Source organism: Simochromis diagramma, unplaced genomic scaffold (assembly GCF_900408965.1).
Source record: "Simochromis diagramma unplaced genomic scaffold, fSimDia1.1 OVJJ01000208.1, whole genome shotgun sequence".
Lineage (NCBI taxonomy): Eukaryota > Metazoa > Chordata > Actinopteri > Cichliformes > Cichlidae > Simochromis > Simochromis diagramma.
The window spans coordinates 3,661,931-3,677,686 of NW_024386789.1; the positions used below are offsets into that span (position 1 = coordinate 3,661,931).

The following is a 15,756-nucleotide window of genomic DNA, read 5'->3' on the forward strand; positions in this document are numbered from 1 at the left end:
AGTCACTATTACCTGACACAGTGTCCATGTTGGTGTCACTGTCAGCCATTTCTAACTTGCTGCTCTCTTGGAGTCAGCCTACATTTCTACTTTAAGGGTTGCTTGAATAAAAGTCGGTTATTTAGATGTGAAAGTGAAGTCATGTTGGATAATTTGAAGGCGTCATCTGCAAATCATATGTGCTTCTACCGTTTGTTCCAGCATTAGGCCGAGAGGTTTTAGTTTTTTGTTGGAAATTTGCAGAGCTGGTTTTACATGTATAGCACAGATTATAGACTGGAATAGAGGTGAAAATCAGCTTTTTGTTTAATGTTTGGTCGGTTGACATTAATGTAGGGTTCTGGTTCTCAACCAGGCCTTGAAGTGAAGCTGAGATGGAGGTGCGTGCCGCACAGCTCTATTATTTTTGCGTGAGCGTACTGATAACAGCACCCAAAGAAGCGTGTCGGAGAGGCCGTCTGTAAATTGTGCGTGTCTTTGTTTGCGTGTACAGTCTGTGTGTTCCAGCAACCGCGTCAGTGACGAGGAATGTCACAAGACATCGCAAATCCTAATGATCAACATCGTGATGCTGTGTTACATGTGCTGCGTGGTTAGTGCGCATTAACCCAAGGCTGCCTCTGTTGTGGTGAGACGAGGGTTTCGTGCCAGGCATCGGACAAAAAAGGAGATGAAAGTGCTCAGAGGTGACATTCCACGGGAAGTCATTTTATTCCTTTGAACGTTGAATCAAAAAACGTGTCAGTGACAGTTTGCAGTGGAAACATTTGAAACCGCTTAAATGTCTAAAAATGCTGATTCTTTGATGCTTTTGAAATGCGATTCTTTAATCACTGTGGAAGGCGGGGGGAAAACACACACACACACACAAGCACAAAAATTAAAGTTGACGCATGTCCAGAAACCACAATGTGTCTAAGTGTGAATGGCAGATAGCGCAGGTAAACATTTTCAGAGTGTGTGTGTGCATATTTGCGCCCCCCCCCCCCCCCCTTCCAAACCCCCTTCCCAAACACATACACACTGCATCCAGGGGGATTTATTTGACCCCTTATTGCCAGCGGTGAGCCTGTGGAGGAGATGAAAGCATGCCTTCCCAGTGTGGCCCCAGTTTCTATAGCTATGGACACAGGCTCACACTGGTCAGAGACAATAGAGGGGCCCTGCCACTCGCCCCTTGCCAGAGCCCTCTCCTCTCCCCACCCCATCCGTCACCGCAATCATATTTTCAAAACAATAACACAGCCGGGGTGGGAGTGGGGAGAAAGCATGATTGAAGTGTGTGCATGTTTGATCTGCTAGTATGCGAGTGTGTGTGTCTTTTGTGCGTATATACATGTGTGTTGTTATTTTTAGGCACGCGTTCGGTTTCAGGCCGAGTGCGAACATGCTCATTTGACTTGTGTCTGTGGCTCCGTGCATGCAGTTTAAAAGCAACTGCTTGCAGGCATGCGTTTGTGTGTGTGTGTGTGTGTGTGTGTACAGATGCAAGCGCGTTGGTGAGTGTGTGTGTGTGAGCTGGGCCTTTGATGGCATGGCCGGAGCGTGCCTAATGTGACTGCTTGCTGGGGTGGGGTGGAATCAGAGGGGTGGCAACGTTGAGCCTCTTGCCCTCATACTGTCTATCCTCCAGCAGCCCGATGCTCCCCCGCAAACTTGAAAGGACCAAAGGAATCCCCCCCTAAACCCCCTTGACAACCCACCACTCCCCCACCCTGTGTTTTCAGAAAGCATGACATCATCCTTTGCACAAAGGCGGCTGGAGAGGTGGTCAATATGGATGCACAAACGGGCTACAAATTAAAGGAACGCCAATCTAAAAAGTTTTAGTAAGTTTTTGGGTCATTGGGTGCCACCAGAACAAATGTTTGGAGAGTCAAAGATTTCCTCACTGTAGAGTTCAAGAATTGTTCTTGCTTCTAAATCCTAATATTTACTTTTTCTATCTTTCTTTCTTTCTTTCTTCTTTTTTTTACTCTGAGATACCTTTTGATATATCTTTAATTCTGCGGACCCTCCTTATTCAGTAACCAAGACTGATAGGAAATATATTGCCAGGTCCAGACATAGGGTTTTGAACTGAGCACAGAATACGTCTTGACAGATTCTTTTGCTGCCCCTTCCTGCTCTCACCAGTGTCTGCATTTCTTTTTGTTTCTGTCCACAGTGTTGGCTTTCCTCGTACCAACCTTCTGGCAACTCTGCTTGCAACCAACACTCGGAGAAAACCTAAGCTGTTATTTTCCCCAGGGAGACGGACGCTTGGAGGACAAACAAATCACTTCAGATCTGTGCAGTTAATGACCGAGGGTGAATGCTTAATGAATTTTCTTTTTTTCTTCTTCTCGTGTGACGGGAAGTTTTATATTAAGATGTGACCCTTTTTCCTTTAATGTAGCCATATTATTTTTGGGTGACAAGGGACATCACGATGCATCGGGTTCAGGTTAACTAGTTAATGACCAAGTAATTACAATAATAACCACTACTTAATGAGCAGTCTCCTGGACTGAAAAGTGAATCTGAGCAAAGTGCTAAAAAAAAAAAAAAACTGCAGTTCCTTAAATGTCCACTTGAGACTGGCTCTAAAAATGAGTCAGTCCCATAGACTCCAGTGTTAAAAACGCCCAAATTTAAACATATTTACAGCCAGATGATGATAATCCATCCATCCATTCCTTCAAAATATAATTAAGGCTTACAGTTATTTATGTTTAAAGTAGCAAAATTAGACAGAATAGCTAGCTGTAATCACTGAACTGGACTTCTCATGATTTTGGTGCCATTTGGAGCAATTTTGCTGAACTCAACTAAAAAATACGTGGGGTTTTTTTTGTTTTTTTTGTTTGTTTGTTTGTTTGGCCTATCCACAGAGTTTGTGCTGCAGTTTTGGGTCACTGAAACTGCATGTGTGTTTTAATTAGCACTAATTAGGATGTTTGTGTCTGTGTGATGTATCTATACAGATGACAGCTCAGCCTAAAAATAAGTTAGTGACATTTGTGGTGGTTACATCCATATTCCATCTACAATCCGTGGTTAATATGGGAAATTGTTTATCGTTTCAAGCTCCTTGAAAACGGTGTTAACACAATTACAACTTTTTCTTTGTAAAGAAAGAACTGAATTGGAGTCAGATGTCTGAGAGCATAACAAGAAAATAAGATATTCTCCTGTCATGACTTTGTTAAAAGGAGAGAATACAAACCTTTGTGACACCGAGAGCTGCAGTGAGCTCAATCAAAGCCACCTGCATGCCTAATGTCATGGCCACTGACTTGTGACTGACATACACACACACACACACACACACACACACACACACACACACACACACACACACACACACACCCATACGCAATTCTGCAGTGACACTTCGGAGGTTAAAAAAAACACAAAATGTGCACACACAAATTCTTTGCTATTCTCTCCTTTCCCTGCGCTCTCTCTCTATCTCTGCCTTTGTCAGACACACTTTCGGCTCGTACAAGTGCTGCTTAGAGGTGAGGGCTCGTCGCCCTTGCCTGTTTAATGGGCCGTCCGTTTGCCAACTGTTCCTTTGAGGGGGCCAGTGCGTCGGGCGTCGGAGCAGGGATTTGGGAGGGAGGGCCGGTGCCGCTGGATCAGACAGATGGAGGGGGGTCCGGCTCCATTCATTTAACTCTATGAGAACAACAGAGCCCCACTTCAAACAACAAGAACGCAACCTGCTGGCCCCATCGTCTGCCATGCACAGGCACGCACATGCTGCAACACATGCACACACGCACATGCTTTTATTAAAGCTTTCTTAATGCGTGTTTGATCTGATGTGTCTTAAATCTAAAATCTATCCCGACTCAATACCTCAAGATAAAGTTGTCACCACTGCTGTTCACAATGCCTGTGTAGCTCATCTGCCTCCCTGACACACAAGAACACACACACATATGCACAGCGGGCATTAAAAAAAAAAAAAAAAAAAAAAACAGGCTCCGCAATGCCCATCCCTGTTCCCAGCCCTTCTTTTCCTGGGACTCCCTCCTCTGCTACCACCCAGCCCCCCCCCCCCCCCTGAATTCACTGGCACTTCCAAAAAGCTCCGAGGCGCCAGCGGAGCGGGGCTCATCTCTTGGGAACAATAAAGCCAGATCTTCATAAAAACTTCAAAAAGGCCTCGCCAAGTGTTTTATAGGTGCTTTAAAGGTTTATGGGCCCTGGGGAGGGAGGGAGGGAGAGAAATGAATGATGCAGTAGTGGTAGGCTTCACTTTTCCCACCCACTGCACGCATACACAACACAAAAACACACACACATGGCATCATGCACACGCATATATGCCGCTGCTGATCTGCCAGTAAGTGCCGGGCTGAAATCAGTTGGTGGTAGGCAGGGCATGGCAAGGGGTAGTTGTGGATGAGGGATAGGGTGAAAAGGGGTGGGGGTGGAGGGTGGAACAGGTGATCAGTCGGGGTAGAAAAGGAACATGAAGATGAAAGAGGAATGCCAGTGCAGCAGCGTGCATTTCAAATACTTGCAGTTAGAATTTCTATTATTTTCAAGCTCAGACACTTTTGTATATATTCAATGTCACATTTGCAGACAGTGAGAAATTAACTGACTTGTTGGACTGGTACGCCCACTTGTACTTCATGTAAAGCCTGCGTGTTTATGTGTAGTTGTCTGGCTGAGGTGTAGTCCAACCTTAATCCCCAACGACCTCAGGATGGGTTAAGAGTCAGAGCAGATTAAAGTCCACAGTCTGCACACCATCAAAATACACTGGGTGCTGTTTTTTAGGTGGACCTCCTTTAGCCGCACACGAACAGGAGCAGGGACTCACATGCAATTAGCTGTTTGAACTCTTCAACTTCCAGTACACAAGCTTAACAGAGTCCTACTTCTGTGCCAGCTAAAGTGCTGATGAAATCACCTATCAAATGATTCCCCCTAGATACATAGCTTCACATCGCCACATGCGGATGCTTATATTTTGATGAGTCACTGGGCCTGTGCTGAGCGCATTGCACATTCAGTCTCTTTTATGAGCATGAATAGGCACTATTCAAGGTGTTTTTGGAATGTTTGGGTTTTTTTGTAGTTATTCAGATATACGCCAGGGGTTATATTTAGCTCGTGTCTTCCTGGAGTCAGAAGGTTTAAAATTAGGAGGTGTCAGAATTCCAGCACAATTCTTAAGTTACTGTCAATAAACGGTAAGGGGCTGCTCTTAAAGGCGTAGCGTGCTGGCAAGGGTGAATTATAGCACGATATAGGTGTAATAAAGTGCTTGGGAAAGTGTGTATGGATTTGTCATAATATAGTGTATAAGTGTAAATCTGCTACATACATGCACATACATGCACAGTTACACATCTACACATCTCAAGATTCCTGAGTCTTTGCTCTGTGTGTGTTGTGCATCGGTGTGGGTTTGTGCGTCCATCTCCACATTAGTGTTTGTAGGATCTGTTGACAGCAAAGCATGCAGCATTTTATTTGCTCAAGGGCTGAAAAAACACATGGCGTTAGCAAGGGAGTGCTGTGATTTGAGCCTGCTGAAAGCAGCCTGGCCAGCCAGAATTCAACCACGGTTCAGCTGCACATATTAATACACTGTGTGAAAACACACAAGATTAATCAGTGTGCATGTATAAATGCATATTTTACTGCAATGCAGATGGGCTTTAAGGTTTAGATAGATAGATAGATAGATAGATAGATAGATAGATAGATAGATAGATAGATAGATAGGTCAGGCAGACATGGGGGGCAGTCAGTGGTATCAATTCCTTTATCCTCCAGGCCTGTATACTTTTACCAAATGCGGACCAGCATTGTTGTGCACCAGGAGGAACCCAGGACCCACTGCACCATTATATAGGGGCTGAAAATGGGTACAAGAATTTCAACCTGATACGTAATGGCAGTCAGGTTGCCGTTGCCTGTAGAGGCCTGTGCATCCTCCATGGATATGCCTCACTGACCCAACAACAAACCCATTGTGAATGATGTTGCAGGACACATAATTCTCCACGGCTTCCCAAGACCGTTTCATGTTTGTCACATGCTCAGCGTGAACCTGTTCTCATCTGTAAAGGCACAGGTCCAGTGGACCTGCCAATTCTATGGCAAATGCCAATTAGGGTCCACAGTGCAAGGCAGTGAGCACAGGGCCCACTAGAGGATGTCGGGTGCTCAGGTACCCCTCATGAAGTCTGTTTCTGATTGTTTGGTCAGAAATCATTTCGTAGCTCTGGCAGGGCTCATCCTGTTCCTTCTTGCACGAAGGAGCAGATACTTGATGGGTTAAGGACCTACTTAAGGACCTTGATTTCTGACTCAACATTTGAGTGGCATTTGACAGACTTTAAGAACTGATGTATGTTAAATGACACCAATCAGCCACCACATTAAATCCACCTTCCCAACATTTCTAGTTCCCATTATGTACCACTGCTTTGTCGTACAATCCTTTGGTTCCTATTGGTTGTGGGGTAGACCCTTGGTGGATTGGTCCTCTTGCACAACTCTTGGTCGTTCAATCAAACTGGAAATTTGGAGCCCAAAACAGCACTTTAGCCATGTTTCTTGAGGTGTTCCTGTTCCTGTTCCTGTCTTGTGCTAGGGTGTAGTTGGCTCCCATCAGGAAATGCTATTGTTACAGGGGACATCTATTCTGAAATGCATCACTACTATAAAGCTTATGCTTGTAAATGGGTGTATGAAATTTGTTTGTGAGTCTTCTCTAGGGCAGCCGAATGAATTTTTCTTACAGTCTTTTTTCACAGAGAATACTTCTTTTTCATAAAAGACATATCTGTCGCTGAATTTGTTTTAATTTAATTCAAAACGTGATGCTTGCGCTTGACTTTGGATTATATAATATATGAGTGTTCTGTCAAAACAGTTGTTTTCTATACATCGTATATTGAATATAGTTCTGCACACATACTTACCTCCTCTTTAAAGGACCCCTGTAAGAACATAAACCTCAAGTAACACACTGTCACCATGAAACTGTTGAAGGCCGTGTTGTCACATCTTCACAGTACTTTTCTAATACTTAACCTTTGTTCAAGCTTTGTACAAAAACGACAGTAAAAAAACAAACACTCCCATCAATATAAAAATAATATATAAAAGTAATAACTTTATTGTTCATCCATGGAGAGTTTACTCTGTTTGCCTTATTTGGCCCTTCCCTCTCCACTTATAGGCTAAGATTCAGAGTGCAGCTGCCCACCATTCAGTTTTCATCAACTGGGTGGCAAAGAACGGTGAGGTCATTTCAATATAGCAACAAGAGCCCTCTATTTATCACCCTCATTCATATCAGATGAATGAATGGCTTTTGGGAATGTATCATGCATGTGGCTGAAACTTCAAACTAAAAGAATAAGCCCCACAGAATCAGATCTACACACACTTGAAATACAAGCTTGCTTGGTCCTTCTAGCTAAAAATGTCAGTGACGCTGACAGAGTTTTCAGCTTTCACAAACTAGGAAAGTGTGGTGCAGTTCATTTGTAGAGTGGACAATCTGTGAAACAGGAAGTGTAAAAAGGTAATATCACATAAAAGAAGTTGTTATTGCTCAGTGGGACACACATGAAGGTCAGAGGCTTCCTACACTTGTGTGCGGCAATAACAAGAGAAGAAACCACAAAAACAACCGAGGCTTTCATTTTGTAATATTCATTTATTGTTCAATAAAAATAGATTTTAAAAAAGTGACGTGATGTCTCCTTCATGACTTTGCCTGATGCATCTGCCAACTCCTTGTAAACATGGTGCCTAACTCTTTTTTTTTTTTTTTTGGACTGGAAAGGGAATTTTTTCCCGTTCAGCACAATTCTGAAAAGAAAAAAAGAAAAACAACAACCAGCCTGCTACTTCTCTGATCTTTGACCCCTGTTATGATAACCCGTCTTACATTTACTTTCACATTTAGGGCCGATACAGTACATTCATCCACACTGGTCTCGTTCGTCTATATACATAGTTCAGTTTCTGGCTGTGTGATTTGTTTTTGCAGATGGCCCTCGTAAAAACGGCTTTAAACAGTTCGAATAAAGAAGACATCTAGGCGCTAACACAAGAGTTCAAGCCATCAGTAAAACCAATTACAACTTATTAGAACAACAGTTTGTCTTAAGACATCTTTATACAGTAGTTACAAGTAAGCAAAAGGAGTACGGAAAGTAGAGTCTGTAAACACTTTGAAAGACACCACTGTTGGCTCCCTCTGTGAAAGCTTCAATGGCATCTTGTGAACCTGGAATGCTACAGTAACTGAGGCCAGGTCCACCGACTTCATCAAACTCTCCTCCTTTGGACCTTTCTGGTGCTACATTTGAAAATTCTGCAGGTCACTGTGACGGTAAGACGTTGCTGAGCTTGGCTGACATTTTAGAAGAGGAAACCTATTCATCATAGGCTGAAAATAGCTGAGAGGGGGAAAAAACTTCCTGTTAGAATGAGATACTGTAAACTATGCACAGACTGCTGTGTTTCAAGTGTTTCAGTAGTTTATCTAAAAAAAAAAAAGAAAGTGTAGATTGGTAAGAGGCCCAATTCATTAAGAATGAATAGGGGTTAATAAGAAAAATACAGGTCTCCATGAGAATTGCCTTTGCTGAGACAATTTATGTGTCGTGGGGAATTTCTCGATGGAGCTTTATGTATAGCAAGATTGCTAGCATTATTGCTGGTAGCATCTCCGAGTTACAACAAATGGAATTATAATTTTAAAAAAAAGAAGAAGAGATGGTGTTTTGTACCTGTATGGGATTCTCAAAGTCCCAAACGCTTTCTACAGGAAATAAGGCTGAAATTGTAATGTATAATTTAGAATGAAGAAATCTCCATTCTGGCTTTTAAGTTCTGATTGATAAGAAGTTTGAAGGAATATTTTTGATGTTATATTTTGGAGGTAGAGTAGATTTAAGAACATTATGTAACATTTGCCGAGGATAGGCAACAGTGACCTCTGTGGCCACAAGTGGTAATTACAGTCACAGCAACAATATACAAATTCCCATACTTGAACTGCTTCTTTGGTGCAGTTTACCAACATACAGCAGAAGCCAGTATTAGAAGTTATACAGTAAGCTGAGTGAAGCAGATGATTTTTTAAATTTAACTGAGATGTGAAAAGTTTCTGATGTGGGCATCTTCAAAAACCAGTGAGTCAACAGCTTTGCTATGTGCACGAGTATAAGTCATAACAAGCCAGCCATTACTTTTTAACTGCAAGACCGAGAGCAAGAATGTGCGCTTAGCATCAGTTGTTTTATTTAACTGAGCGCTTTGCCAAACCCAAATTTACTTTTGATGTCAAAGTTGTCTTATGTGCAGCGTGATTCAGTCACACTAGAGTAAAAATAGGATGGTAACCTCCTTGTAAATAAAAAAAAAAAAAATCTGTGGCTACCGAGTGATTGTGCTGATTGTTTTCTTTTTTTTTGTTTTTGTTTGCAGTGACAACGCTTGATTGCAGGCTAGGTTGCACACCTGGTCACCTGGTGGAGGCAACTTGTCTCCAAACAGTTGGTGTCTGACTCAGACTCACTGCAGTCACTCTCATACAGATTGTCAAAGGTTTGCAACTAACTGGCATGTAATTTATAAACAAAGACAGACCATCAATGCGTTGTCATCAATGTGAGTCAGTCAGTGAGTGCAATTTGCCTGTGACGCGTCACCAAGCACGTGTGTCATTTTGTAGTTGAATTGCCAACCAGCATCAACAACATTATTGTTTGTGAAGGAATCTGATTTTTTCTTTTTGTCTATGAGATTCTGGCTGAACTCTGAATGGAAGTAGCTAATGTTAATTTCTGTTTAATTAGAATTTTTGTGCATCTACATGTAACAGATATGCGAATTTTGTCAATTTATCGCAGTAAATCACTGTGTTGTTACTAATAGATTCCGTATAGATTCCTAATGACTTTATCTTATTGCAATTTTACATCTTTGACATCATCAAAGATGGCGACTGACTCCAAGTGGTTGCAGACCTGGGTCTGATCTCAATATTGTAGCATTAGTCTATGACTCCATGATGTGACTACCAAGCTACCTTGTGTTGGCTAGCTGAAGACCCAATTGGTGTTGCATGATGTAGTCCCACAAAGTGTTACGCAAATTTTGTGGGAGATTGTACCCGATCAACCAGAATTACAGTGCAAGAACAGATGGGAATACCACTATACGCTTGAATTAAGTTGAGAGCAGCTGTTCAATGCAGAATTCATGGTCCCGTGTCTGTATCCATTTGCGTAGGTATTTGGCTATGCAGAGTGAAGAATTTTGGGCATGCAGCTTATGCAGTCCACCAGAGTGTGCTATCCTCTAAAACCCAACAGTGTACAGCCCAATGGGGATATAGAGTGAATACTGAGCAGCTGAAAAGTGGGCACTCTATTTCATTTCAGCTCTTCATAGGTTATAGTGTCAGTCTTACCCAAAACTGGCTGGTGTACCAAGCTGATGGAGTAGTCTTATAGACAGCATAAAAGATGGAGGTAGTTTCCGGTATTAATAAGTAAAACTAAGATAAAGTCCTTTAAACCTGCATTCTTTCTAACTGCCACCAGGGGGTGTTACCTGTGGTTGCAAAAAGACTTCTGGTCCCATAGAGGAGTCTGGGACAACTCTCTGACTTGACTTGACCTCTGTAAACACTTTCCAGCTGACTTTATGGTCTCAGTCACTCATTTTGGTTAGAGTTCATTTTGTAAATCTTGGCGGTACGGTGTTTCAGAAACGAATATACCCAGGGTATGTTTATTGGCGATGGACTTTTTATTGACGAGTGCTTAGCAGTTGAGTTTGGGGTCACCAATCACACCTGGTGGCAGACCCATGGCAATGGTGGCAGGAGACAAAACTCGTCGGAACATCGGTGACGCGATCTCCAGCTCCTGCAGTCTGCATGGAGAAGCATTTTTGGGCAAAATACTGAACTCCAAGTTTCCCTCGATTAATACATCAGAGTGTGAGCGTGCATGTGAGTTTTAGTGCTTAGGCACTGAATAATAGTACTGTATAAATGTGTGTGTTACTGGGTGAATGATTTAATAAAAAGTATAGTAAGTAAAGTAAAAAGTGCTCAATTTGAGTAGAGTGGTCTTTGAGGTTAAAATGTGATGTTATGGTAGCTGTTTCCATCTTTTATACTGTCTATGAGTAGTCCGTGGACCAGGTGTTCCACAGATTTTTGACACTGCCCCCTGGTGACAGGAAACTGCAACAACATGCAGATGGTGGTCTGCTAAACTGTGTGTAGGACCAACACATAACCTTAAAGCTTCCTATTAATACAAATACGAATGGCTCGATCTGTTGGCCACGAGTCTCGCTTTGTAGAAATGTAAAAAAAAACCAAACGAGTCCCTTTGCTGAAGTCGTTTCATGTGTAACACAGTTTAAAGCAGAGTAAGACATGGTTTGGGATATACTGTGTAGTGTGCATCTTACAAATGGTGGGCCTCTTAACAACCCTTTGGGATAACTTGTTCTAGACTGAAGTGCACCGTTTTCTGTTGCATCTGGGAACACCACTGAATCAAACACAACAAAACACTGAACTAGTTAACTCTGAGCACAGCATGACTACAGTACTTGAAATGTACTCGGCACAAATCTGGAAGGTTTGCATGCTTTTTTTTCTCCATCAATTAGAATAACAAAAAAAAAGGAGAGAGTAAAAAGTATTGCTTGTTTTTTCTCTGTTTTGAAAACCCAAATCAGCTGGTTTTATTTTGTGTTTCTCCACAAGATGATCATATCGGTTAGCTACACTGTGACTAAGTCTACTACACAGCAGACTTGTTGCTGCAAAAGGGAGAAAAGGAGCACCAGAGTTAGTGCTGGGGTTTATGTGATGTAACCTCCACCCTCCTTCCTATTCACTCTTTTTTTTCCCTCACTCTCACTCTCTATCATGCTCTCAATTCCTTGGCTGCTTGCTGCTAGACAGTACAGTGGCCAAGAGCAGTTGAGTGACAAGTTGACGGGCCAAATCGTCGGGTCCATTGCATCCCCGAGCAGAGACGCCAGCCACCTCTGTACTTCTCCCCTTCCTTCCTGCCTCCTGGGCTAAGTCCAGAGCCCACATCCTGGGAACATGGGGCCGGACGGCTGGAGCCGACAGCACAATAAGAGGGTTCATAGGAAAAGCCGTGTCCGCGTGTGGCTGGGAGGCGCTGATGCTGCCCATGTCATTTTGGCAGCTCGCACGGCTCTATCTGCTGGCCTCAATCACGCCAAAAGTCAAAGAGACGCTCCATTAATCTCGCTCAGCATCACAATCTTTTACCCAATGACTTCTGACAGCACAAAAAAAACTGGTTTCTCTTTGTTCTACTGTTATTGTTCATTTGGTGTCCATATGAGGGTCTCTGATGTTCATCAAAAAAAAAGAAAGGTTCTACGTATGGGAGAACAGATTTCATGGAAACAGATTCTCGGAGTAGCATTTCAGATAACCAGAACACAGCAGAAAATATGACAACATGATATAGCTGCAGCCGAAGACAGTATCAACACAGTGAGAGGGAAAAAACTGTAGAGTTTAGGAGCCTGCAGACAGCGTGACAGTTCAGTACGTTTATCAAAACAGAATCTCGGCACGGGGTGAACTCTTAAGATTTGCCCCTCTCACTTCTGGGAAGTATCACACTGTGGTGGCCCGGCTGTGTTTGAGGGCTAGTGGCGAATACTCCTTAATACGAACACACAGTTTTCCCCTCAGCCAGGGGTTTTGAAGCTCCAGGGGACAGAAGTCGTCCTGTAACCACTTCTCTCTGTCGTCCACAACCAGCACGAGGCCGAAGTGTTTCAGCTGTTCAGGACTGTAGTAAACACACTGCTCCTGTTCGTCACCGTTTTCACTGCTTCCCATCATGCGCCGGGACACGACGTTCATCTCCTGCACCACCAGCTGGACCATCTCCCGTGCGGATGTGCCTGGAGTTACACAAAGCTGAAATGTAGGAGGAGATATTAGCGTTTGCCAAAACAAACACGAGGCGCTCTGAGTGAAAATCCCTGGAAAATGAATCAATACCTTGACGCTGGTCTCCTTTGGCAGACCTGTGCGGTACTGCGGGTAGACTCTGAGTGTGGCATGACAGCCTTTCCTGAGAGCAGCAGGTGATGGTGAGGCGAGTCTCTGAGTGCCGCTGTCTTCTGATAATGTGCGTGCCGGCGGAAGCCGTGACAGGCAGCGCTCAGCGGAACAGCAGCGGTCTACTGATGAGGGCCGGTGCCATCTTCGCTGCGGTGAGGTGGAAGGTGAAGGGCAAGTAGTGTTGTAGGAGTAAGGCTGCTGGTGGGCGGAAGGGAACTCCAGACTGCTGGTCCTCACGCAGAAGGCCTGCCTCTTCTCTGTGATGTGCAAAAGCTCAATCTGCCTGCTGGGCAAGATGAAGTCACTGTCAAACAGCTCCGGAGCCCCCCTTCGCCTTTCTCCTCCACATCGAAAGCCTCCACCTCCTCCACACCTCTCTCCTTCCCTCCCGTGCTGCGGCTCTGATGCTTGGAGGACGTCTGGTGTGGAATCCCGCAGAGCTCCCCCTCCACGTCCACCCCCGCTGAGATGCATTCCTCCTCCTGAGCCGCCCCCGTCGATGCGCAGGAAACCACGGGGCTCCAGGGGCGCAGAGGACGAGAGAGGTGAAGGGGGCAACAGGTCCAGCTCTCGGGGGCTCTGGGCACGACTGGAGTCATAGTCACTGTCGGTAGTGAGGAAAACTTCAGAGGAGCCTTCCTCATCTGAGAGTCCAGCAAAATCTAAAGGGTGCAAGAAAAGAAAGAAATTTATAAATGAGTACAATAATTCCACAATATCAAATTTTCTGGTTTAAAAAAAATTGCTCATGTACAAAAAATATCTTTTGGAACCACACGAATCAGACGTGTTTCTGACCTGAGTGCTTACGGCATCGTTCGGGTGAAGGCATAGGAGAGGGCATGAAGTCTGGTTGAGATGAGGTAGAGGGAGGCTTGTCAGGCATCACCTCTTTAGAGAAGTCAATTATCCAGCTTACAGAGATGCCTCCTGTCGGCTGCTTGTAGCGGGCGTACTGCAAGGCATCCATAATCCATCTCACATCCCGCCACACCTCCTCCATTTGCTTTGGGAAAGTTATTAAGATCATAAGTTACAGTGACGTCTAATACTGTGCTACTCTGGGATTGTCCGTCATAATGGGATATTTACACCTAGACTATGCTACAGGCTCGGATAAATCACAAATAGCTGACATGCTGACAGTATGTCATACCTGCATGTGTTCCTGAACTTGTTGGTGTTTCTTCTTGGCAACGAGGAGCTCAGCTTCAGAGAAGGCCTCCCGTAGTGCCTGCTGAGACATGAGGGACTCCAGCTCCAGCAAGGCGGACACCCTGCAGTACTGGCCGATGAAACTGGGGCAATAGGCATTAAAGTGCACTGAGGAAGAAAAGAAATCCAATAAGACCCAAACACAGAAATATAAAATCCACTGCCAATAAATAGAGAAACACATACAGTAACAGCAGTTTTTCAAATATTTCTTTTATATAATACTGCATAAAATGTTATAAACTAACCCAATTCAAAGATCTGCAGCGGCAGTGTGAGGAAGCCGGAGCGCGGGGAGTATGGATTATTCTGACCGGGAGCCGTGCAGACTTCATCTGAAGGTGGCAGGAGGAGGAGGAAACACACTTTCTCCCCAAACTCCAACACTTCCTGGCTGTAGATACGGAAGTCCTGTGCCTAAACACAAAGAGACAGGTGATCTCTGTGGGTCTCTGGCTCCACAGGTATCGATGTACGCTTAGTTGAAGTCCTTTAGGACTGTAAAAATGTGACATAATACAGATATTTATATTTAAATCTTAAGCTTTCATTTTAATATATATGCAGTGTTGTTTGTGTACAAGAACTTTGTGGCAGAGGAATTGTTTTCAGGTTGTTTGACATCCTGTCTGTGAACATTAAGTCTCACGGACAGAAAATTAAATTTGGCAAAATGTTCAATGCAGTTCGGTTCTATTTATATAACAGTTGCCTTAAGTGCTTAATATTGTAAAGTAAACCCTATGATATTACAGAGAAACCCAACAATCATAGGACCCCATATGAGCAAGCATTTTGGTGACAGTGGGAAAGAAAAACTCCCTTTTAACAAGAAGAAACCTCCAGCAGAACCACGCTCAGGGATAGCTATCTGCCACAACCCGTTGGGGGTAAACACTTTGCTGTGTTGGTTCTGGAGGTCAATATTCAAGGTCACTGTACCCTCATCCAATTAGATTCTCTCTGTATCTTAAAGAAATCCTACAACTGGGAGGTTGTAATAATTGGTTGATATTCTAAGAGTCATTTCTACTTTCCTTTGATAAACACAGTAAAGATCAAGTAATTGAGCCCAAGTTTATTAAGAGTTACAGAGTATGGATCATAGAGTGCTATTTCAATCAATTTTATACGTTTAAGTATTTTAATAGTAGAATTAGGAACCAATAAAAAACCTTGTATAACAAAAAGCGACCTCATTGGGGGTTACCTTATCACACTCTTACACTTACACTTTAGACTGATTTACAAAGATTTCCCTACATGAGTGATTCATACCTTTAAGTCTCCAGTTCTTCATTCTTATAACAGTTAAATAACAGACTTTGAGCAATAGTCCTTCAAGCTTCCTGAAGGTCTTTCAAACATTTTTTGGACATTGGCTGCTTTTTCACTCATTTTTAGTCCTGACCATTTTCAGA

The 15,756-nt window shown here is 43.4% G+C and overlaps 1 protein-coding gene across 4 annotated transcripts in view; it reads right to left on the reverse strand.

Annotated features, from left to right (window-relative positions):
* Nucleotides 1-7,661: 7,661 nt before the first annotated feature.
* The window catches only part of LOC120728525 (ankyrin repeat and fibronectin type-III domain-containing protein 1), a 158,749-nt gene continuing 150,654 nt past the window's right edge, over nt 7,662-15,756 (reverse strand). For all 4 annotated transcript variants that reach the window (XM_040023505.1, XM_040023504.1, XM_040023506.1 and 1 more), the window contains 5 exons: nt 14,584-14,752; nt 14,277-14,443; nt 13,919-14,126; nt 13,058-13,782; nt 7,662-12,973 (listed from right to left, as the gene is read on the reverse strand). In XM_040023505.1, the coding sequence (XP_039879439.1) occupies nt 12,665-12,973; nt 13,058-13,782; nt 13,919-14,126; nt 14,277-14,443; nt 14,584-14,752 (1,578 nt within the window). In that variant the 3' untranslated portion in view covers nt 7,662-12,664. The remainder of the gene's footprint in view (nt 12,974-13,057; nt 13,783-13,918; nt 14,127-14,276; nt 14,444-14,583; nt 14,753-15,756) is intronic.